Source organism: Rhineura floridana, chromosome 8 (genome assembly GCF_030035675.1).
Source record: "Rhineura floridana isolate rRhiFlo1 chromosome 8, rRhiFlo1.hap2, whole genome shotgun sequence".
NCBI classification, from domain to species: Eukaryota; Metazoa; Chordata; class Lepidosauria; order Squamata; family Rhineuridae; genus Rhineura; species Rhineura floridana.
The window spans coordinates 133,379,790-133,404,373 of NC_084487.1; the positions used below are offsets into that span (position 1 = coordinate 133,379,790).

General features: G+C 43.5%; 1 protein-coding gene across 9 annotated transcripts in view; it reads left to right on the top strand.

The window, feature by feature from the left end:
- Positions 1 to 24,584, top strand: part of PRMT8 (protein arginine methyltransferase 8) — a 167,022-nt gene that overhangs the window by 89,844 nt on the left and 52,594 nt on the right. For 8 of the 9 annotated variants that reach the window (XM_061582569.1, XM_061582576.1, XM_061582575.1 and 5 more), the window contains one exon: positions 11,725 to 11,840. In XM_061582569.1, the coding sequence (XP_061438553.1) occupies positions 11,725 to 11,840 (116 nt within the window). Of the gene's footprint in view, positions 1 to 4,256; positions 4,950 to 11,724; positions 11,841 to 24,584 lie in introns of those variants that run through there. The other variant, XM_061582577.1, reaches the window with a different exon arrangement.

Here is a 24,584-nt window from a genome sequence, read left to right on the forward strand (position 1 = left end):
ATGTGTGTACATGTGGCTGGAGGCCACATGCCAAATTATTGCTTACATTTACTACATGTGAGAATTCTCCCCTGCCATCTCCACCTTGCTCTAGGATCAAGCTTCATTTTTATCTTACATGGGGATAAGGCAATAGGAATTGGGTTGTGCTTCCCCTGAGTACCGCCTCCAAATTCCAGACCCCTTCTAGAGGATATTCTTTCTTTTCCACGTGGCTCAGGCTTACAGGTCTCCTGGTTGTGACCTACTACTGGCATTCTCCACTACTCACTCAGCTAAGATTCCTCCTTTATGGCCTGGTTCTACATCACTCTTACATCTTTCCCTGTAGTAACTGCCACAGATAATTATTCTTCAGTGGCACCTTTGCCTGGAAATCTTAGGTGGCATGCATTCACTCATGCACTCATTCCTTGAGCTCTTTTCCTAGTGGGCCTGGAGTATGTGACAAGAACAAGCCACCTGCTCTGCCATAAAATGTCTTCTTAAAGCCTTCCTTGTTCCTTCTCTCCTTACAACAAACTCTGTTACTGGAGCCACTTAGCTGGGCCAATCATAAGCCTGCCTGACCAATCTTATCTCTATTGCTGCCCAGACATAAATATTTTACCTTACCATGAATGGTTTAGACTCCTTTACATTTGGTCTACAAGCATAGCTAATAAGCAGGCCTCACCTAGCCTCCCAAGGATACATTTTACAGCCTACTTCAGCCTTAAATTAGCATCTATTCTGTTTCATATTCATATAAAATATTTACTTCATCTTGGCCAGGGAGAGGTCCCATTATGTCATAATTGCATGTTGAGATTCAGTGTCACTTTACACTCTAATATACCAGTTCCTCTTGTTATGAAAACTTTAAACAAAATACCTAGAATATGTCAGAGTATGCATAGGAACTGAGGCCCCTTGCTTTGGGGAGGCCTGGGGTAAATTGCCCCAGTTGCCCACTTCCCTCTGGGCAGCTCTAGAGCTTTGCAGCCTTACCAAGTTGCATGGATGTGTGCAATTGCAAAACATAGCAGTTTAGCACTCTCTGCTTCTCCCAGGCATTCCCCCAGCAATGTCTGTGAAATCGACCCAGAGTGAGCTACATTTATATGCTGCTCTGCTTTCAATGAACTCCTGCTCCAGTTCTAGAATAGAGTCTGTCATGTGGTATGAGTAGTGGATAAGAGGCTCACATAATCTGCTATTTCATCCACTGAGAACGATAATGCTCAAAACCTTGATCTTTCAGCCACTGTGCTACTGATGGCACAAACTAAAGCTTGAAAGGTCACATTCTGAGCAGCAACAGTGTACTGTGCAACACAGCAGAACTATCGCAGGTTTTACTTTTAATATTTTTTTATTTGTAGCAGTTCCTAAATTTTGGTAAGCATTCTTTAGTTTAGAATATCCATTTTTTAACAACAGCAATAATAAACATAAAAAGGTATGCATCTGACCTCTTAAAGCTCATAGCTTTATTTCATTATTATTTATATTGTGTTTATAGTATTTGAAGTGCTAAGTAGGAATGGGAACATCTGCCATTTTTGGTTCTCAGTTTGTCATTTTTCCAATCTGAAATGCAGTTCTCCATATTTCTCCAGTAATTTGAGATTTTAAAAACTCCTCATGAAAATCCTCCAGCATTTTAAGGTGGACTTCTCCTAATAAACACAGTTTTGTAGGCAGTTTTAACTAATGTACACATTTTTGCAACATATTTGTATGTTACTTTCACTCATATCTTCATTTTTATGTGCACTTTCCCCTGCGCATTTTTGTAAACATTGTTTGGTTAGTGAACCACATTGAAAAATTCAAATAAGTGCAAATTTCAAAGGATGGCTGTGTTTTATTTCTCATATTGTTTCAGAAAGTGTTAATTTGATAGATTCAGCTTGAAATACAAACTGAATCAAATTTGATCAATCTGCATATGGCACACAAAGAGACTGGGCAGGTCAGAGTGATTAACATATCACAGGAATCTGTCTGACCAGTGGAGCAGGTTTATTTGCTACAACTCCACCTGTACAAATTACAAATCAGAGGCTAGAAAGGGAACCCAAAAATGCCTTCCATCTCAACCGTTCCAATCCTATAACATTTTATTAGCCAACATGAGGGCACCTTTCACCTTATGTGATGCATGAATACAGAAATCAGTTATAGGTCCAGTGGCAGTTGGTGACATTTTGACTTGAGAGGGCTGCATTTTTAATTTTGATGCTTTCCTCACAGTAGGACTTGTACAGCACTTATATAGGAAAGTGTGCCAATACACATCTGCAGAGTGCCATTGTCTCCTCACTAAAAACATCAAATCCCAGGCTATGGTCTGAAGCTAAGCAGGGTCAGTGCCTGGATGAGAGACTGCCTGGGAACCATATGTAAGCCGCCTTGGGTTTCATGAAAAAAGAAAAGCAAATGTAATAAATAAATAAATTCTTTGCACTTCTATGGATAGGGGAAGTCATGTAAGAGGCTCCAAATATGCTTTTCAGAAGATTCCCCCCATACGTCATGACAGAAGTTTTTGAATTCATGTACTGTTTACACATACAGATCCACTGCCAAAAAACTAAGCACACAAATCCTTTTAAAGTGTAAGGAACACTCGCTGTTCTCCTAAAGAAAAGAAAAATCAATTTAACTTTTCATTATCCAAAGCACTGGAAGCATATTTCTACAGTTATTTATATACACATACTTTCTAAAAGTACTCTGGAATTGCACATGGCTCAGATCAACCTGCCCTGCCCTATTGCTTCTCTGGTTGCCAGAACATGCTAAGAACTATGAGGAGATGTTCTGTCACAGGGTGCACTCCTGTCCCAGCGTGACTGCCAGTTTATTGGTTAGACACAGTTCATTTGTTAATTCAGGTCAGACAATTAAAAGCACCAAAAGATAAGCATCTAATAGCATTTATAAGTAAGCATGAAATCTCATGTTCTTTGACAGCAGTGTTTGGGAGATCCTGTGGGTGTAACGGGTTGCCATTCTATCATACACAGCCTGCACGGATCTTTAGCTGTGCAAGGTGATGTTTCTCCCCCTCTCTGGCCTCCACCACTGTCTCTTTTCTGGTTGTTCTTCCTGGAGGCAGTTGAGAGGGACCTATTGCTGGCTATACCAATAATTTTGGATTGGGATTGGCTGAGCACTGCAAAGAGCTGTTTCACCAGACAATGGAACATTGACAGACATGTCTGTTCAAGTGGTAGGAGTGTATGAGTGTCAAAAAAAAAATTTCGCCACCACTATTAAGTCATCTCTCTCCCGCCCAGTGGAGCTTTTTAGAGTCGTCCGAGGGCTACTCCATCTAGGCCTACAGGACACAGTAGATACATCGGTGGCCCGCTGTAATGAGTTCGCTGAGCACTTCCAGCATAAGATCTTATGCATTCGCCGGGACCTAGACTCCCATTTTATAGCAGTTAACCCTAGCGAGGTGTCTGGAGCACAGTCTTGTCATGTTTTGTTGGATGAGTTTCAGTCAGTTCAGTTCGAGGACGTGGACAAGGTGCTTGGACAGGTACATGCAACCACTTCGGTACTAGATCCTTGCCCCTCTTGGCTAATAAAAACTAGCAAGGAGGGAACAGTTGGCTGGGCCAAGGAAGTGATAAATGCCTCCTTGCGAGAGGGAGTGGTCCCCGGCTGTCTGAAAGAGGCAGCTGTGAGACCGCTTCTGAAAAAACCTTCCTTGGACCCAGAAGATTTCAGCAGCTACAGACCAGTAGCGAATGTTCCATTCCTGGGCAAGATCTTGGAACGAGTGGTTGCTGACCAGTTCCAGACGCTTTTGGATGAAACCGATTATCTAGATCCATTTCAATCGGGCTTCAGGCCTGGTTTTGGCACTGAGACAGCCTTGGTCGCCCTGTTTGATGACCTATGTCGGGAGAGAGACAGAGGGAGTGTAACTCTGTTGATTCTCCTTGATCTCTCAGCGGCTTTTGATACCATCGACCATGGTATCCTTCTGGAGAGGCTTGCGGAGTTGGGAGTTGGAGGAACTGCTTGGCAGTGGTTCCGCTCCTACTTGGCGGGCCGTCTCCAGAAGATAGTGCTCGGGGAACATTGCTCGACACCATGGGTTCTCCAATGTGGGGTCCCGCAGGGTTCGGTTTTGTCTCCCATGCTCTTTAACATCTATATGAAGCAGTTGGGTGCGGTCATCAGGAGTTTTGGAGTGCGTTGTCAGCAGTACGCTGATGACACGCAGCTCTACTTCTCCTTTTCATCTTCTTCAGGTGAGGCGGTCGATGTGCTGAACCGTTGCCTGGCCGCGACAATGGACTGGATGACAACTAGCAAGCTGAGACTCAATCCTGATAAGACTGAGATGCTGTTGGTGGATGGTTTCTCCGATCAGATGGTGGATATATACCCTGTCCTGGATGGGGTTACACTCCCCCTAAAGGAACAGGTTTGTAGTCTGGGAATCATTTTAGACTCTTCCCTCTCACTTGAGGCTCATGTAGCCTCGGTGGCACGGAATGCGTTCTACCAACTTCGGTTGGTAGCCCAGCTACGTCCCTACCTGAGTAAGGAGGATCACTAGTACATGCTCTGGTAACCTCGCGTTTGGACTACTGCAACGCACTTTACGTAGGGCTACCTTTGAAGACGGTTCGGAAGCTACAGCTAGTGCAAAATGCAGCGGCCAGACTGCTAACAAGAACTAAGCGGTCTGAGCATATAACACCTGTGCTGGCTCACCTGCACTGGCTTCCAATACGCTTCTGGGCCAGATTCAAAGTGTTGGTGTTAACCTATAAAGCCTTATACGGCGCGGGACCACGATATCTGTCGGAACGCCTCTCCCGATACGAACCGGCTCGTACACTACGGTCTACTACAAAGGCCCTCCTCCGGGTCCCGACGCATAGGGAGGCCTGGAGGGTGGTGACGATATCTAGGGCCTTCTCAGTGGTGGCCCCCAAATTGTGGAACAGTCTCCCCGAGGAGGTACGCTTGGTGCCGACATTATCATCTTTTCAGCGCCAAGTTAAAACCTTTCTCTTCTCTGAGGCATTTTAATCTTAGTTAAATGTTTGTAACTTGGTTTTAGATTGTGTAGTTTTTATATGCTTGTTGTATCAGATTCTGTAATTTTATTGTATTTTATGTTAACCGCCCAGAGAGCTATTGCTAGTCGGGCGGTATAGAAGTTTAAGAAATAAATAAAATAAATAATAAAATACTGTGGCATTGAGATTTTTGTGAAATTTCGGGAAATGTTTTTGCTTACAACTCCCCTTACTAGGGATAACCCTATGTGCACCTAGGGATGTAATATGTTGTCAGTTTCCATCCTGATGTGTATTCATCAAGTGTATTTGTTCTTTTTAATGTAACCCACTTTGATGTTTTTAACAAAATAGGGGTAAAGAAATAATTTTATAAATAAATAAATTCAAATTCTTTCTCTCATTTTGTTGCATAACAAACCACAGTTCAATTTGTATTTCTTTTTATTGGCATCTGTCATTTCCCCCTTTTCATATTGGATCTAGAGGCAGTTGTGCCTCCACTCCTCAGAGGATGTATGGGGACCGGCAGGGAGGGGGCTAAACCTCCATTGCCTGAAGCTCAGGCAAGCACAACGTGCAAGCTTCTTACATTCAGAAAAAAATACAATTACAGTGCTAGTCTATAAATTCAGTAGTGCCATTGAATTCAATGGCACTTACTCCCAGGTAAGTAAGAATAGGATTCAAGCCTTAAATATTTGTTTTATTAATAAATAAAGCCATAGAATTCTTTGTAGAGACCAATAAGCTGCCATAGACCAATAAGGCTTTCCCTCCAGATTTTCAATGTATTAAAAAAATGCCCACTTTAAAGGTCTTATTTACATTATTCAATATATATTAAATGTATATCCCGTCCTTCCCAAAGGATGCCAGGGTGGCAACCCCATAAGTGCTATGAAATAAGCTATGAAATAAACAAAGGCCAGAATCCTAACCATGTCTACCCAGAGGTAAGTCCTACTGAATTCAATGCAGCTTACCCAGGGAAGTAGGGTTAGGTTTACAACCTCAAGCCTTTTCACATATAGTCCTACTGTTCAACAAAGTGACTGTTGTCTAACTAATGTATATAGCCTTATAGGGCAATCCTAACTATGTCTACTCAGAAGTAAGTCCTATGGAATCAATGGAGCTTATTCCCAGGTAAATGTGTTTAGTATTGCATGCTTTATGTGTGTTTACTCAAAAGTAAGTACATAGCGAAGGAACCACCACCATTGCTCTGTCTGGAAGGAACCTCAAGCTCAGGTGTGGTTTAGGCAGGACAATAGCCCTGCAATGTAGCATAGGCTACAGTCCTGAACATATCAGTTCAGATGTGTCCATTAAATTCAGTGGGATTTAGATCCAGTTAAGGGGGTAGAATTGCAGCATCTATCATTTAAAACAATAATTCAAAAGCATCCCACCATGTTTAATATCACTTACTGCCTGCTATCATGAAAAGTAATACAAATGACAATCACTGGAATTTGGGGCACAGCATCACTTTCCTCAGCATCATCATTCAGTATCTGCCACACATTGTCAAAGGCGCAAGAATCTAGCTGGGCAATGCTAGGAATCCTACATAGGCCACATCACATGTAAAGAGTATTTCAAAGACACTGATAAAATCACCATATTTTGTTTTGATGTTTGGAGAAAAAGCCCAATCTTATGTATGAGATTTACAGGGTAATACTATGCATTGCAAGTCACCTTACAAGGGTAGAAGAAAAATAAAGGGGGTGGTGGAATACAGAAACTATCAGTGGTATTGTTATTTTGGAGAAGAATACGATTTGTGGTAGATGGGAGGCTCAAAACCTTGCACTAGAAGTTGGCAAGTCATTTGGGAGAGGAAGGCAGAGGGAACTTTGAGATGACTCAGAGCCTTCACTGGGAACAAATCTTACTTTGCAGAACAGCTGTCTGCTCCCTCTCTCTCTCTGTGTATTATGCTCTCCTTCCCAAATCATATTTTAAAAGGGAGTGCAACCACTGCATCTTTGCACCATGTAAAATACAATCTAATCCGTGCTCCAACTGTACACACACTTATCTAGGAATCATAGAATAGTAGAGTTGGAAGAGGCCTATAAGGCCATCGAGTTCTGTCCCCTGCTCAATGAGGAATCCAACTAAAAATATACCTGACAGATGGCTGCATTGACCAGGGGGCTGGACTTGATGGCCTTATAGACCCTTTCCAACTCTACTATTCTATGATTCTATCAGTTCCTCCAATGTTGGAGTGCCCACCACCTCCCCAGTTAATTGAGCCCATTGTCATACTGCTGTAACAGGAAGTTTTTCCTGAAGTTCACCCGAAATTTGGCTTCCTGTAACTTATTCCGTGTCTTTTACTATGAGATGATTGAGAAGAAATCCTGGCCCTCTATGTGACAACCTTCCAAATACTTGAATACTCTTCATAAGGCTAAACGTGCCCAGTTCTTTCAGTCTCTCCTCATAACGCTTTGTTTCCAGTGCCCTGTTCATCCTTGTTGCCCTCCTCTGAACCCGTTCTAGTTTGCTCTTAAAGTGTGGTGTCCAGAACTGGATGCAGTACGCAAGATGGCCTAACGTACTGAACAGAAGGGAACTAGCACACACTATTTGGAAACTATACTGTTACTTCTGCCTTTTTGCTGGTCATATTCAGCTTGTGATCAATAGCAATTCCAAGATCCTTCTTGCATGTAGTATTGCTGAGCCAAGTATCCCCCATCCTAAACTGTGCATTTGTTTCTTTTTCCTGTGTGTAGAACTTTGCACTTATCCCTGTTGAATTTCATTCTGTTGTTTTCAACCCAGTGCTCCAACCTATGAAGATCACTTCGAATTCTGTTTCTGTCTTCCGGAGTATTAACTAGCCCTCCCAATTTTGTGTCATCTACAAATTTGATAAGCATTCCCTGCACCTCCTCATCCAAGTCATCTTGAAGAGCGCTGGGCCCAGGACCAAGCCCTGCGGTATCCCACTCATTTCCTCCTCCAAGTTTGAGAGGGAACCATTGATAAGCACCCTTTGAGTTTCTTTTCTCTGTCTTTTACTAATGTATATGCCTGAAGAAAGCTTTTTTTGTTGCTTTTAGCATCCCTCGCTTAACCTCAGCTAACCTTATAAATGCCACTTCATCACTAAGTCATGTTTGTTTGGTTAGAATCAAGTCAAGGATAGCTGAACTAGTTTTTTCCTCCACTTTCTGTAGGAGAAAGTTATCAGCAAGACAAGTCAGGAATTTATGGAATTTCTTGTTTGGCAGAATTTGTCTCTTTGTAATTGAAGTCCCCTCCTCATGCCTCCTTGACACATTGGCAATTTGCTTTTCAAAGTTTCATCCTCATCTTCTACTTGATTAGACGCCAACCATTATGTCCCTTTTATTCCTTGCCCCACATGCTCTCAAGGGGGCTACAAATGTCATCCTCCTGTATTTCTGTGCAGAGATTCCTGCAGTTGGAAGTAGGTTCCATTGAGCCTATTTATTTCTGAGTAGACCTTAAGTCTACGGGTGGATTGTGGAGTCAGATCAAATAATGAACCTTATTTCAAGACTAGCTTCAGGAAACATTTTGTGCAGCTTGAGTGGATATGTGTGTGGCTAGGAAGGTGGGCTGTTCCATTGGAATGTCGGGAGTGCCCTTCATTTTGTTAATGGGCCATGTCCTGTCACAATTATGTTCGCCCATTACTGCATCTCCCTGATTGTTCAGAAATAGTGCAATTTAAGAATATGATGCAGGAGAAAGTCCTTCTGAACTCTGCTTCCCCGTCCCAAAATTCCCTTTATAGGCCATTAACTACTTTATATTTACACTATGACAAGATAGTCAGGGATTAAACACAGAGCCAAATATAAACACAATTATTTACTGTTAAATCCTCAATTCTTTTTTTAAAAAAATCTTTTTTGAAATTGGTTTCAATCTGGTCCTGATGTGTTCACACCTGTTCAATCTGGTCCACAAGAATCAGGGAATATCAAATGACTTGCACAAAATTCTACGCCAACTGAGCTATGTCCTGGTTTGCCCTAATGCACCAACCTCCACTATATAGAGCCACAGTTGTGGTCCTGTATTAAAGGTGTTGCAGATTGGCCATACTCCAAAACTATAATTATAGTCTATGTTGGAATTGCTGTTTAAAATTTTGTAAAGTTTTTTTTAAAAAAAATGTTTTTAAGATTTTTTAAAAGTGTTTTAAAGCATTTTCTTTTTAAGCTTTTAAAATGCTTTTATGTTTGCTTGTTTCTGGGCTCCTTTTTAGAAATTAAAAATGGTTCAACAGATTGATTTGGAACTTGGCAGAGTAGGAGAAGTAGGTCTAATGATGCTGGGCAATGCCAGTTTTAAGGAAGGATAAAAAATTACTTTGTAGGGTAAAAATTACTTTTTTGGAGTTTCAAAGTTTGACAAGTCTGTTTGACATGTCAATTCCAACACACAGAGAATTTTCTGCAGTTGGAATTTGTTTGCCAGTTTCTCAATTTGTACTACACCTTCTGTGCACGTGTTAGGTCTACTATAAACTGTAGCCTTTTAGAAGCGTAATATGTTTGTAGTTTTTATTAAAAATATAATTCTTTGGCCTACTTTGGGTGGTGATATCCTCTGTAGGATTCTATGTTGCATAGCAACAGCTTCAGCTTCAGAAGCTGTTTATGAGGGCAGTAGGAGGGGGTGTCAGGCCTGTTTAGTAGCTTGTTTTGAATGCAGTGCTGATAATTGTGAGGTCATGGGTTTGATCGCCATACTTGATGCCTCAGAAGGTAGCCTAGAACAAGGAAGTCTCTGTCCTTCACAGAAAAAAAGTTATGGAGCAAAATGTCCAAGCAATTTATGTGAAATAAGACAGCCTAGCTGTTCTTGCTTGCCAGTGCCCCTATTGACATGTTATATTCATCGTGTACAGTCTGTGTACCTGGTACACAATAGATGAGCTGAAAAGTTATTCACATGTAAGATTCAACATGTACAGTCTCCAGTATATACGTACTGTTCCCTTTTAACAGGCAACAAGGCAATATGCTTGGTTTGGGCAATATACCCAAGGTATGCTGGGTCTGTTATACCACCTGAAACGGTTTCCTGTCATGGCTTACATTCAATAGAAAGAGATGTGGCAGAAAGTGGAATGTAGTTTTACTCTCACCATTTTTTCTCCAGTGTCTTTTCTTAAGGGAAAATATCATTTACAATTCTGTAACTATCATAATTATGGCTATTAAAATATTGTAATTCTCACTATCTGTCATTCTTAAAGTATTTATGGTTTTCTTTAATGCAGGCATTCATGGCACAACCCTATACATGTCTACTCAGATGTAAATCTGTGTAAGTGCAGACCTAAATATATTGAATGTTTATATATGAAAATATTTTGAGGAGGAGGGGGCTGCAACAACAAACAACAAAACTCAGGCTGCTTAAAAGAGTATTGAGCTGAAATTCCTTTTCCAACATGGTGCACCTGTGTCCTTCTTGTGGATATGATGTATTTTAGTACACAGCACTCAGAGTAGACATGTGGAGAAAGTTATGAATAATCTGGACTTTCTGGACTGCTCCTCACACTGTAACTGTGGTTTTTATGGTTTTTGCAGATCTTTGCAGCTCAGTATCAAAAAGTTATCATTATCATCTCTTTTTATGATTTTTGTTATATTGTCATGTTTTTATATAGCACTTTAGATCCAGCGTGGGCAGAAAGTAGATTAAGAGGTCCTGGCAGATAACAGGCTGACTTGTAGAACATCAATGAGGATTTCAGACTTCTAATTTAAGAATAGAGCTTTGGCGGGGTGCCAGGTATGCCAGACAGAAAATCCCCCAGAGCATTCAGGAATCCTAACCTGAGGTGGACCATTCAGTGGTTCTACTTAGTTGGACACCTTATTAATTTTAAATATCCTTAATTTTAATATTAATAGGAGAGAGCAGAACCCTGCTTCATAAATATTGATGGGGGAATACCTTTTTCTTCTCTTGAATTGCCTTGGATATTTCAACAGTAATCTCCAGTTTAATATTAAATACTAAGATCAGTCAATCAGTTTCATTTCAAAATTTTGCTTTATGTCAGAATTATTACAGAGTAGACTCATGTAGAGTGATTGTTAATATTTTCACATTATGCTTCTTTCAAGTTTCAAACAGACCTCCAAATTCAAAATTTCATTTTAAGCAAAGGTCAATCCCATTCCCATTGGAGTTTTCTGTTAATCTTTTTGTCTTGTGCAACTACAGTAAAATCACTTTTTACATTAGTAAATTGTCCAAAGTGAATTATTATGGAACCATAGAGTTTAAGAACTGGAAGGGACCTTATGTAGTCTCTAATCCCCTACTCCATGCAGGAATCTGCAACTATAGCATTCCTGAAAAATGGTCACCCAGCCTATACAGCTGCATCCAGTGAAGGAAAACCCACCACTTCCCAAAGCAGTCTGTTCCACTGTTAAACAGCTTTTAATGGTCAAAGGTTTCTCTTATTGTTTAGCCAAAATCTGCTTCCTTGAAACTTCAACCCAAGAGCAAAAGAGAACAAGTCTGTTCCATCTTGTATGTGACAGCCCTTTGGATATTTGAAGATAGCAATCATGCCTCCTTAATTTTCTACTCTCCAGGCTAAACTTGTGTGAATGGCAAACTTTTATGTGTACTGACCTTTGACCCCCATTTGTTTTGACAGGGTGGGAGAATGTATATGGCTTTGATATGACCTGTATCAGGGATGTTGCCATGAAGGAGCCCTTGGTGGACATTGTAGACCCAAAGCAAGTGGTGACCAATGCCTGTTTAATAAAGGTTTGCTGTTTTTAAAAGTATAAATTTAAAAGAATATTTATTTTAAAAGATTTCTGTGATATTCCTTAGAGATGCAATACTTTTATGTTAGTCTTTAGTTCTGACTTTTCATCCTGCTAATAAATGCTAATCCTTTTATGTTTAAAAAACCTGCATGACAGTGTTTGATTGCACTAAGTCAGTGGAAGACAGATATGCCAGGAAAGGGGAAATAAAAGTAGACATCTATGCAGTATTTCCCAACCTCTGTAATGCTGATGGTTTGCTTTGGTCCCTTCAAGTCTGAAGCTGATGCTAGTAAATGTCAGATCAGCTAACGGAAGATTATTATCCATCTAGTCAAGGAAACTTGAAAATCTCTCTCCCAGATGCATCTGCAAGGGCACCGAGTACAGTATCACATGTGGCCCATAAGGATTCCATCCCATTTGCCCTATCCAACAGACTACCATTGTGAATATCTGCAGCCACAGCTTATCCTATATTCTGATGAGTGTTTGGTTTACAACTAGTTGAATATGAATATGATTGTATATAAACCCTTGGATTAGAACAGCTCATCTTGTTGCTTTTTTAGAAATGCTCATATCTGATTTCATGAATAAGTGGTATGGTAGTAATTTTGTAGTAATACTACCTGTTAGTCCATTTTTTAAATTATTGGAGGCCTCATTAATTTATATTTGTTACCAACTAGTTTTTTTTTTCCTTTTAAAGAGAGTTGTAATTTACAAAAACATCAAATGACAAATTTTGTTTTAGGTCTAATCCTATGGCAAGAATCTGCTGACCCTCTTATCCCACTCACTTTGGAATGGCAGAGTTGATGATGTGATGTAACTCACAACATTCCTCCATCAATTACATACACCTACACCATGACTCATGATAGAACATGGGCTTACATCTCTGGCCATATGTTTCATACACATACAGAGCTCTGCTGTTGAAAAATTATGGGAAATGAGCACTTTGCACAAGAGGGGGAGTTTGCCTCCTGAGCACAACATGGGAACTTGTGCAAATGTTTAGCTCTTTAACATAACATTCATAAGCAGGAAGAAATTGAATTTGAAACTTGGTTGGATGAATTTGATGTTTCCTACTTCCCAGGGCAAAGCAACCCACACCAGTAAGCATGGGAAGAGAAGAACACTTGCTGTAATGGATAATTGCTGTAACTGTCCCCTTATCCCCCACCACACCCCTTTGCTATATGTGAATACTGTGTCTTGTCTGAACATTAGGGTCAATGGGTGCTGCTCCACTAACCTCAGCTATAAACAAACGCCCACCTGCCTGCCTTCTTAATTGCATCCAGTCAGGGTGTGTGTGTGTGTGTGTGTGTGGCACATTCCTCCTCATTAGTCACATTGTTATCTCTTGTAGAACTTAGCAGGGAGGAGGAAAACTGGAATTTGGCTGTGCCTGTCATTGGCTCTCTCATTGGATGCCTTCTGCCCCATCAGTACGAATGGGCACCAGCCACCTCAGCATCAGAGGAGCTATGATGGACCAAAATGAATGAAAATAATGAAAAAGTTCTGATCTGTGTAAACTCCTTAGAACTTTCACTAAATCACAGTGACAATCAATTGTGAGACCTTGCCTAGCTAGGAGTACAGAGTCTGTGAGTTCAAATCCCTGCTCGTGTCTCCTGGGTGTCAAGGGCCAGCTAAAGATCACCCCCACAGTGAGTGGCTCAGGGGTTACGTGCTCTGCCACTTGTGCAGCTGTGGACAAGCTGCATAGTCCCAAGGAGCCCAGTTGCCCCCCAGCTGGCAGTTGCGGACAAGGAAGGGGCTGGCTTGTGCAGCTGTGGCAAGCTGAGCAGGCCCTAGCCAGCTGGGGAGGACAAGCCTCAGAGTGAGGCAATGGTAAACCCCCTCTGAATACCACTTACCATGAAATCCTTATGCATAGGGTCGGGATCGACTTGAAGGCAGTGCATTTCATTTCAATAAATAACCTTAGGTATGTTTCCTTTAGCATACCTAATAAGATGCCAAAAAGAGGAACAACAGAGATCATTGCAGATGTGGAATTATAATATGGATTGTTCTGAAGAATATGCTGGCATGACAAAGTGACTGGAGTTAGTCATGTAATGACCACCCATGATCTCTATATATGTTCACCTATGTAACATATTTATGTAATTCTGGTTCAGTCCCTGTTCCATATAAGAACGTGTCCAGAGTCTCAATTTGTGTGCATGCTCTCTCTCTCTCTCTGGGATAGCCACCAGATTTGGCCAAGGCCCAAGCTACATTGGGCTTATTCATTCGGGCATTTGTCTGAGACAACTGTGCATCGCTGCATATTGGATTGGCCCATAGTGAATTGCGGTTGTCACAGGCCTTAAAAGATTTAGAAGAGCTTGGATACCATTGCAATTACAATTTTTCTGAAAGAAATTGATTACCATTATTCAAAATTACCATTGTTACATAAAAAAACTAGTGTGCCAATATAGTATATATTCATGAATAAGTGGTACTGTAGTATTGTTGTAGTAGCACAACCTTTTGTTCCTTCATTTTTTAAATTCTTGTAGTGCTCTATATTTATTACCAATTAGTTTTTTTTACTTTTAAAGAGATTTGTAATTTGCAAACACATCAAATGAGAAATTTTGTTTTAGGTCTAACCCTATGGCAAGAATCTGCTGCCTGTTCCTCTTATCCCGCTCACTTTGGAATGGCAGACTTGAGGATGTAACTCAGAACACAATAGCAGCATACCTCCATCAATTCTATACACCCACACCATAACTCATGATAGAATATGTGGCTACATCTCTCTCGCCATTCATTTTTAATTGTTTTATGGTGAAGGGCAGGTAATAGTAATAAAGAAATCCGTCCACGGCCACATTACTTTCAAGCATTCACCAGTGCCTTACAACTGCTTCAGCAGACAGCTCAAAGGAATTGTACAACTTTACTTGCATTGCTGCCTGCCACATTAACAGTTATTTTCTGTACATCCAGTTTATTGTCCAAGTGTAGCCAACAAGAAAGTTTGAAATTCTTGCTAGAATATCTTACATCCTTCAATTGCCCCATGTGGGAAATATAAAAGATGTGGAGACCTCAAATATCCCACCGTACATTCACATAGCATATTTCAGTTGTAGTGCCACGTGTCTTCTATATAAAGTTTCCAAATTCATTATGATAATTTGTAGAGCTATCACAGCCTCCCCCTTCCCTGCCCTGGATCAATTTAGGGGCACAGCTAATGATTCAAAGTCCTAAGTAAACATGTTTGGGAGGGAAGGAGGAGACACTCCCCTCGACTAAGAGCAGGGTGCTGCTCCTGTGGGGTGCTGTACCTTCTGCTTGTGTGGGGGGAAAAGTCAATATTGTGTGATCTCCAATTCAGTACTAGCAGCAGTAGGACACGGCTGGAAAGCGATACGTTGTCCTGGGAGAAATGTTGATTGATTGATTGATTGATTGATTGATTGATTGCGCTTGTATACTGCCCCATAGCCGAAGCTCTCTGGGCAATTTACAGCAATCAAAAACATTAAAACAAATATACAATTAAAACACATATTTTAAAAACAATTTAAAACACAATTTTAAAATTTAAAACAATATAAAAACAATTTAAACACATGCTAAAATGCCTGGGAGAAAAGGAAAGTCTTGACCTGGCGCTGAAAAGATAACAGTGTTGGTGCCAGGTGCACCTCGTCAGAGACATCATTCCATAATTTGGTGGCCACCACTGAGAAGGCCCTCTCCCTTGTTGCAGTAGGCACCTGGAGGAGGGCCTTTGATCTTGAAAGTAGTGTACGGGTGAGTTTGTATCGGGAGAGGCATTCCATCAAGTATTGTGGTCCCAAGACATGTAAGGCTTTATAGGTCAAAACCAGCACCTTGAATTGAGCTCAGAAACATACAGGCAGCCAATGCAAGCGGGCCAGAATCGGTTTTATATGTTCGGACCGTCTGGTCCCTGTTACCAGTCTGGCCGCTGCATTTTGCACAAGCTGCAGTTTCCGAACCGTCTTCAAAGGCAGCCCCACATAGAGTGCATTGCAGTAATCTAATTTGGAGGTTACCAGAGCATGGACAACTGAAGCCAGGTTATCCCTGGGACGTAGTTGGGCCACCAACCGAAGTTGGTAGAAGGCACTCTGTGCCACCGAGGCTACCTGAGCCTTAAGTGACAGAGATGGTTCTAGGAGAACCCCCAAACTATGAATCTGCTCCTTCAGGGGGAGTGCAACCCCATCCAGAACAGGTTGGACATCCACCATCCAGTCAGAAGAACCACCCACTAGCAGCATCTCAGTCTTGTCTGGATTGAGCCTCAGTTTATTAGCCCTCATCCAGTCCATTGTCGCAGCCAGGCACTGGTTCAGCACATTGACAGCCTCACCTGAAGAAGATGAAAAGGAGAAATAGAGCTGCGTGTCATCAGCATACTGATGGCAACACACTCCAAAGCTCCGGATGACCTCACCCAACGGTTTCATGTAGATGTTGAACAGCATGAGGGACAGAACTGACCCCTGTGGAACCCCATACTGGAGAGTCCAGGGTGCTGAGTAATGTTCCCCAAGCACCACCTTCTGGAGGCGACCCGCCAAGTAGGAGTGGAACCACTGCAATGCAGTACCTCCTACTCCCAACTCAGCTAGTCTTCCCAGAAGAATACCATGGTCGATGGTTTCGAAAGCCGGTGAGAGATCAAGGAGAATCAACAGAGTCACACTCCCCGTCTCTCTCCTGACAAAGGTCATCATACAGGGCGACCAAGGCTGTTTCTGTGCCAAAACCAGGCCTGAAACCCGACTGAAATGGATCCAGATAATCGGTCTCATCCAAGGGTGTCTGGAGCTGGCCTGCAACCACTCGTTCCAGGACCTTGCCCAGAAATGGAACATTTGCTACTGGCCTATAGTTATTAAGATTTTCTGGGTCCAGGGAGGGCCTCTTCAGGAGTGGTCTCACTACTGCCTCTTTCAGGCAGCCAGGGACCACCCCCTCTCGTAGAGAGGCATTAATCACTTCCCTGGCCCAGCCGGCTGTTCCATCCCTGCTAGCTTTTATTAGCCAAGAAGGGCAAGGATCCAGCACAGAAGTGGTTGCACGAACCTGTCCAAGCACCTTGTCAACGTCCTCAAGCTGCACCAACTGAAACTCATCCAAGAAATTGGGACAAGGCTGTGCTCTGGATACCTTGCTTGATTCACCTGCTCTAACACTGGAGTCTAAGTCCTGATGGATGCTAAAGATTTTATCCTGGAATTGCCTAGCAAATTCATTACAGGTGGTTAATGCCTCCTTGAGGGAGGGAGTGGTCCCTGGTAGCCTCAAGGAGGCAGTAGTGAGACCTCTTTTAAAGAAACCCTCCCTGGACCCAGATAATTTAAACAACTATAGACCTGTGGCGAATGTCCCTTTTTTGGGCAAGATTTTGGAGCGGGTGGTTGCCAGCCAACTCCAGGCGCTCTTGGATGAAACCGATTATCTAGATCCATTTCAATCCGGTTTCAGGCCCGGTTTTGGCACCGAAACAGCCTTGGTCGCCCTGTATGATGACCTGTGTCGGGAGAGGAACAGGGGGAGTGTGACTTTGTTGATTCTCCTTGATCTCTCAGCGGCGTTTGATACCATCGACCATGGTATCCTTCTGAGGAGACTCGCAGAGTTGGGTGTCGGGGGCACTGCTTGGCAGTGGTTCCGCTCCTACTTCGCGGATCGTCACCAGAAGGTAGTGCTTGGGGAACATCACTCGACACCATGGACTCTCCATTGCGGAGTCCCTCAGGGGTCGGTTTTGTCCCCCATGCTTTTCAACATCTACATGCAGCCGCTGGGTGCCGTCATCAGGAGTTTTGTAGTGCGTTGCCATCAGTATGCTGATGACACGCAGCTCTATTTCTCCTTTTCATCTTCTTCAGGTGAGTCTGTTGATGTGCTGAACCGCTGCCTGACCGCGATAATGGACTGGATGAGAGCTAATAAACTGAGACTCAATCCAGACAAGACTGAGACATTGTTGGTGAATGCCTTCCCTGCTCAGATGGTGGATGTTAACCCTGTTCTGGATGGGGTTACACTCCCCCTGAAGGAACAGGTACGTAGTTTGGGGGTTCTTCTCGACTCTTCCCTGTCTCTCGAGGCCCAAGTGGCCTCGGTGGCACGGAATGCGTTTTACCATCTTCGTCTGGTAGCCCAACTACGCCCCTATCTGGACAGGGACGACCTCGCCTCCGTTGTTCACGCTCTGGTAACTTCAAGATTGGATTACTGTAATGCGCTCTACGTAGGGCTGCCCTTGAAGACAATTTGGAAGCTTCAGCTGGTGCAGAACGCAGCTGCCAGACTACTGACGAGGACCAGTCGGTCTTCGCATATAACACCTGTCTTGACGCGTCTGCACTGGCTTCCTATCTGCTTCCGGGCGAGATTCAAGGTGCTGGTTCTTACCTATAAAGCCTTACACGGCATGGGACCTCAATACCTTGTGGAACGCCTCTCTCGATACGAACCTACCCGTTCACTTCGTTCAGAATCTAAGGCCCTCCTCTGGGTACCAACCCATCGGGAAGCCCGGAGGGTGGTTACTAGATCTAGGGCCTTTTCTGTGGTGGCCCCTGAGTTGTGGAACAGCCTCCCCGAAGAGGTACGCCTGGCGCCTACACTTCTATCTTTTCGGCGCCAGGTAAAGACCTTTTTATGCTCCCAGGCATTTTAATTTTCTTAACCATTTTAATCTTTTAATCCGTATTTTTAATTTTTGTCGTATTGTGTTTTTGTAGTTTTTGTTGTTGTTTGTTTGTATATGTTTTTATGATTTTTATTATGATATATTCTTTTTATCTTGTTTGTTCACCGCCCTGAGAGCTTCTCTGCTAAGGGCGGTATATAAATTGAAATAAATAAATAAATAAATATACAGCAGGCCTCAGATGGTTCTACCATGTCCCTGGGGCCAGAGTGTAATAGCCCCTGGACAATTCTGAAGAGCTCCGCTGGGCAGCAGATTGATGATTTGATAGTGGCAGCAAAATATTGTTTTTTTGCTGCCCTCACTGCCCCTATATACAGCTTACCATAGGCACTTACCAGTGCATAATTGCATCCACTAGGAGTTCTCCTCCATCTGCACTCAAGCCGTGTCCCATATTGTTTCATCGCTCTCAACTCTGGGGTATACGAGCTCTACACAGGAGAGGGCACTCAGGAGCAATCATGTCAACCGCCCGGGTCATTTCTGTATTCCACAGTTCAACCAGGGTTTCGACAGGAGCGCCAGCCCTATCAGCCGGAAAACTCCCCAGAGCCCTTTGGAAACCATCCGGATCCATTAGTCTCTGGGGGTGGACCAACTTAAGAGGTCCCCCACCCTTGCAGAGGGGAAAAGCCGCTGTAAGTCTAAACTTCAGCAAGCAGTGATCTGTCCATGACAGAGGGACTGATGTAAGGCTCCCCACATTCAGATCACCAACTCCATGTCCAGATGCAAAAACCAAATCTAGAGTATGCCTTGCTACATGTGTTGGGCCAATGGCATATTGGAACAGTCCCATGGTTGTCATGGAGACCATGAAATCCTGAGCTGCCCCGGATAAGGTGGCCTCGGCATGGATGTTGACATACCCCAGAACCAACAGTCTGGGGGATCTCAACAGTACACCCGAGACCACCTCCGTCAGCTCAGCTAGGGAGTCTGTTGGGCAGCTGGGTGGGCGGTACACCAACAGAATCCCCAGTCTGTCCCGCTGACCCAACATAAGGTTCAAACACTCCAGACCAGTAGTCACATGGACAGGATGCCTGGAGAGGGAGATAGAACTCCTATAGACCACAGCGACCCCCCCTCCCCGACCCTCAGGTCTACCCTGATGCTGGACCAAGTATCCCGGTGGGCACAGCTGGGAGAGACTAACTCCTCCCTGCTCGCCCACCCAGGTCTCAGTTATACATGCCAGATTGGCAGTTAAATTGTGAATGAGGGAGATCTTATTATGCACCGATCTGGCATTTAGCAGCAGCATCTGGAGGCCTGAGAGCTGGCTGATAGGGCAACCAACAAACCTGCGGGTGTGGGGAGGACCGGAACAAGGCACAGCCATTAACTGCCTGGGCCGCGTTTCTCTTACCTGGCAAGTCCTCCTCACAACGCCATATCTCCCTCTACCCGTCACTACACTAATTGGGGCCCCTCAAATCTCCCCACTTGGCTCTGAGTCCTCTCTCCCAGGCACATAACTGAAGACGCAGAAAAAGGCAGACAAAGCAGGAGCCCCCTCAGCCAGCTGGCTTATGTATCCCCTCCAGAGAAGGGACAGGTAGAAAAAATCAGCCACATCTGGGGCCTGGTCCTGTGTGACCCCCGTAGAGCAGAAGTCCAACCGGGAAAGGGTGGTGGTGGTAGTTATTTATTACCTTTCTACCCCACCTTCCTTTTCATGCTAGAAACCCAAGGCGGCTCACATATGGTTCCCAGGCGGTCTCCCATCCAGGCACTGACCAGACCTGACGCTGCTTAGCTTCAGCAGGGAGTTGGCCTCATGTGCCTTCAGACCATAGCCTGTTGATTATTTGGTCTGGCCTTTAAGTAAACATGTCTATAGTAGTAATAGTTGTAGTAATAGTTCTAACCACCCATCCATTAGTAATGAACAGGGTAAAAACATTAATATCAGTAATTAATTAATATCATCAATGGTTGCTGAATTAAAAAGTCATTGTAATTCTAGGTAGTACCATACACTTGGTTTCTGAAAGGAGCCCCAAAGATTTGCCTGTGTTAGGTCAGAATAAAGAATTCTGGCCTGTACAGGAAAGGGGCTTTTCAATAATGATTTCAAAAGGCATTGTGTCTGCTAGAACTACTTGGGAAGTTGAAGGAGAATATTGAGTGGAGGAGCTGCTGTCTGGGTATGCTGAGAACCTGTGTGAACATTTGGTAAGTTCAGCAATTTCATGTATTCGAGCTCTCTGGATTCTGGACCAGATTGGAACCATCCTGCCATTTCAGTGCTGTTGGGTTTTGCAACTTTGTTTTTTAAAAAATACATATTTATATTCTTTTATAGCAACATTTATTGTAATATACTGTGACATACTAATGTCACCAACTTTACCAGACCATTCTGGTACAATTCTAGCACAACTGTGTTGCTTGCAAATTCATGCATCTTTAGACGAATACACTGTGCTCAATGATGCTTATCCAGATTTTTTTGCTGTATAAACTTTTTGGTTTTCTCGTCAAGATTTTTGGCTGGTAACCATGAGATCTATGACATCACCAAGCCCTTGCACATGATGTGCATGCACCATGTAACATACTTAGTTGTGGAACACACATTAAAGCATTTGTTACTGCAAGAAATGTGATGAGGTATTGTTTTTTTGTTTGTTCTTCATTGCTTCCTATTGTGGTTGTCTTTTTTGAGGAATAGATGGGAGGAACTTAGACCCCAAGTAGAAGTTCTGCCTCTTGAAACCAAATCATCAATAGGAATAGCAGGAATCACTTAATCCAGCCTTCTTTCTGAGACATATATTCTGGAAGCCAAATAATGTAATTAGAATGTTGCTGGTAGTTTGAGGAGAACCTAGGAGACAAAACTTCTCTCATTTGACCTCTTCCATTCCTTGAGTAATGACTAGAGAACGCTGGCTTCCTAGGGCACCGCAGTGCTTGTGAAAATGTATAAAAAGGAAGCTACCACATAATTTCAAAGAAACAGCAAAATAAAACATACTCATGGGTCACATAACTAAGCAACACTGTTCAGCCATTCAAGATTCAAAGTCCTGTTAAACAGCAGAAGAAGGACCCCAAAGCCAGCCAATGATGGGTGAAATACATATTATTAGGCCCTCCTAAGTGCCACAGGACAACTAGTACTTATCACATGACATACATTTGTTAATGCATTTGCTTTATTTGCAGCCACATCATACTGTTGACTAATATTCAACTTGTGATCAACAGCCATTCCAAATTCCTTCTTGCATGTAGTATTGCTGAGCCAAGTATCCCCCACCTTACAATTTGTACCTTGTTTCTTTTTCTTAGGTGTAGAATTACTTACCCTGTTAAATTTCATTCTGTTGTTTTCAGCCCAATGCTCCAACCCAGGAAAGTGAATTTTGTTTCTGTCTTCCAGGGTATTAGGTATCCCTCCCAACTTTGTATCATGTGCATTTATCAAAATGTTGAAGAGCACAGAGTCCAGGACTGATCTCTGTGGTACCCTGCTCGTTACATCTCCCCAATTTCAGAAAGACCATTGAGAAGCACTTTGAGTATGATTCTGTAGCCAGTTGTGGCTCCACCTGATAGTTGTTCCATCCAGCTCCCATTTAGCTATCTTACTAATCAGAATATCGTGACAGAATATCATGATATCAGAATACTAAGACAGTGGTTCTGAGAGTTCTTCATCAGTTCCTTCCAGTTCCTTTTTTTTTTTTTTTTGAGGCAGCTTTTTATTCCTAAGGACTCTATTAATCCCGGATTAGCTTGTGGTTGCTTCTATTTTCTGTGCTGCTGTTACTTTTATATTGTTTGGATCCATGAGTGCTTGTATGAGTGAGTGTGTGAATGTGTATAGATTTTGTGTTTTGTTATTTATTTTATTTATTATGTGCCTGGGCGGGAGGATAGTGTATTGGGAGGGAGGACCAGTGGGGGCCCCAGTCAGCGTAGTGACGGGTAACGGGAGGTATGGCGCTGTGAGGAGGACATGCCAGCCTAGGGGAACTCGACCCAGACAATTGGTGGCTGTGCCGTGTTCCGGTCCTCCTCACACCCACAGGATTGCTGGTAGTTCTATCAGCCAACTCTCGGATCTCCAGTTGCTGCTTTTTAATGCCAGATCGGTAAATAATAAAACCTCCCTCATCCATGATTTGATTGTGGATGAGGTGGCCGATCTGGCATTTATTACCGAGACCTGGGTGAGTGATCTGGGAGGTATTAATCTTATCCAGTTGTGCCCACCTGGGTACTCGGTTCAGTACCTGGGTAGATCCGAGGGTCGGGGAGGGGGAATTGCTGTGGTCTATAGAAGTTCCATCCCTCTTGTTAGGCACCCTATCCATGTGGCTAATGGTCTGGAGTGTCTTCATATTGTGTTGGGTCAGCGAGACAGACTGGGAATACTGTTGCTGTACCGTCCACCCTGCTGCCCAACAGCTTCCCTAACTGAGCTGACAGAGGTGGTCTCGGATTTACTGTTGCGATCCCCCAAACTTTTGGTATTGGGGGATCTCAACATTCATGCCGAGACTGCTTTGTCTGGAGCGGCTCAGGACTTCATGACCGCCATGACAGCCATGGGGCTGTCTCAATTTGTTACTGGCCCTACGCATATATCGGGGCACACTCTAGACTTGATTTTTGCCACTGGATTAGGGGATGGTGATCTGGGATTAAGGAATTTTACATCTATTCCTTTGTCATGGACAGATCACCGCCTGTTGAGGTTTAGACTCACAATGTGTTCTTCCCTCTGCAAGGGTGGAGGACCAATTAAGATGGTCCATCCCCGGAGACTGATGGATCCTGAGGGTTTTCAAAAGGCTCTAGGGAGTTTTCCGGCTGATAAAACTGATGCTCCTGTCGAAACCCTGGTCACTCTGTGGAATACGGAAATGACCCGGGCAGTTGATGCGATCGCCCCGGTGCGCCCCCTCCGCTGCAGAGCTCAATTGGCTCCTTGGTATACCTCGGAGTTAAGAGTGATGAAGCAAGATAGGAGACGGCTTGAGTGCAAATGGAGACGAACTCCCGACGCCTGTATTCATGCACTTGTGAAGGCCTCTACCAAACTCTATGTGAAGACAGTGAGAGCAGCAAAGAAGCAGTACTTTGCTGTCTCCATTCAGTCATCTTCTAACCGCCCAGCGGAACTTTATAAAGTTGTTCGGGGACTTTTACATTCTGGTCCTCAGGACGCAATGATACCATCAATAGCCCGCTGTAACGAGTTTGTGAGACACTTCCAAGATAAGATCATGAACATCCGCTGGGACCTTGACTCCAATATTGTTGCAGTTGAATCTAATGAGGTGTCTGGAGCACAGGCCTGTCCTGTTTTATTGGATGAGTTTCAGTTGGTACAGCTCAAGGATGTGGACAAAGTGCTTGGACAGGTGCGGGCAACCACTTCTGCTCTGGATCCTTGCCCCTCGTGGCTAATAAAAGCTAGCAGAAATGGAACAGCTGGCTGGGCCAAGGAGGTGATTAATGCCTCTTTATGAGAGGGAGTGGTCCCACTCTGCCTAAAGCAGGCGGTGGTGAGACCGCTCCTAAAAAAACACTCCTTGGACCCCAACAATTTTGACAACTATAGACCGGTAGCAAATGTTCCTTTTCTGGGCAAGGTCCTGGAGCATGTGGTCACTCGCCAGCTCCAGGCTCTTCTGGATGAAACTGATTATCTGGATCCATTTCAATCGGGCTTTCGGCCGGGGTTTGGTACAGAAACGGCCTTGGTCGCCCTGTATGATGACCTCTGTCGGGAGAAGGACAGAGGGAGTGTAACTCTGTTGGTTCTCCTTGATCTCTCAGTGGCTTTTGATACCATTGACCATGGTATCCTTCTGGAGCGACTTGCGGATTTGGAGTTGGAGGCACTGCTTGGCAGTGGCTGTGCTCCTACCTCGAGAACCGTCTCCAGAAGATGGTGCTTGGGGAGCATTACTCGAGGCCCTGGGTACTCCAATATGGGGTCCCGCAGGGCTCAGTTCTGTCCCC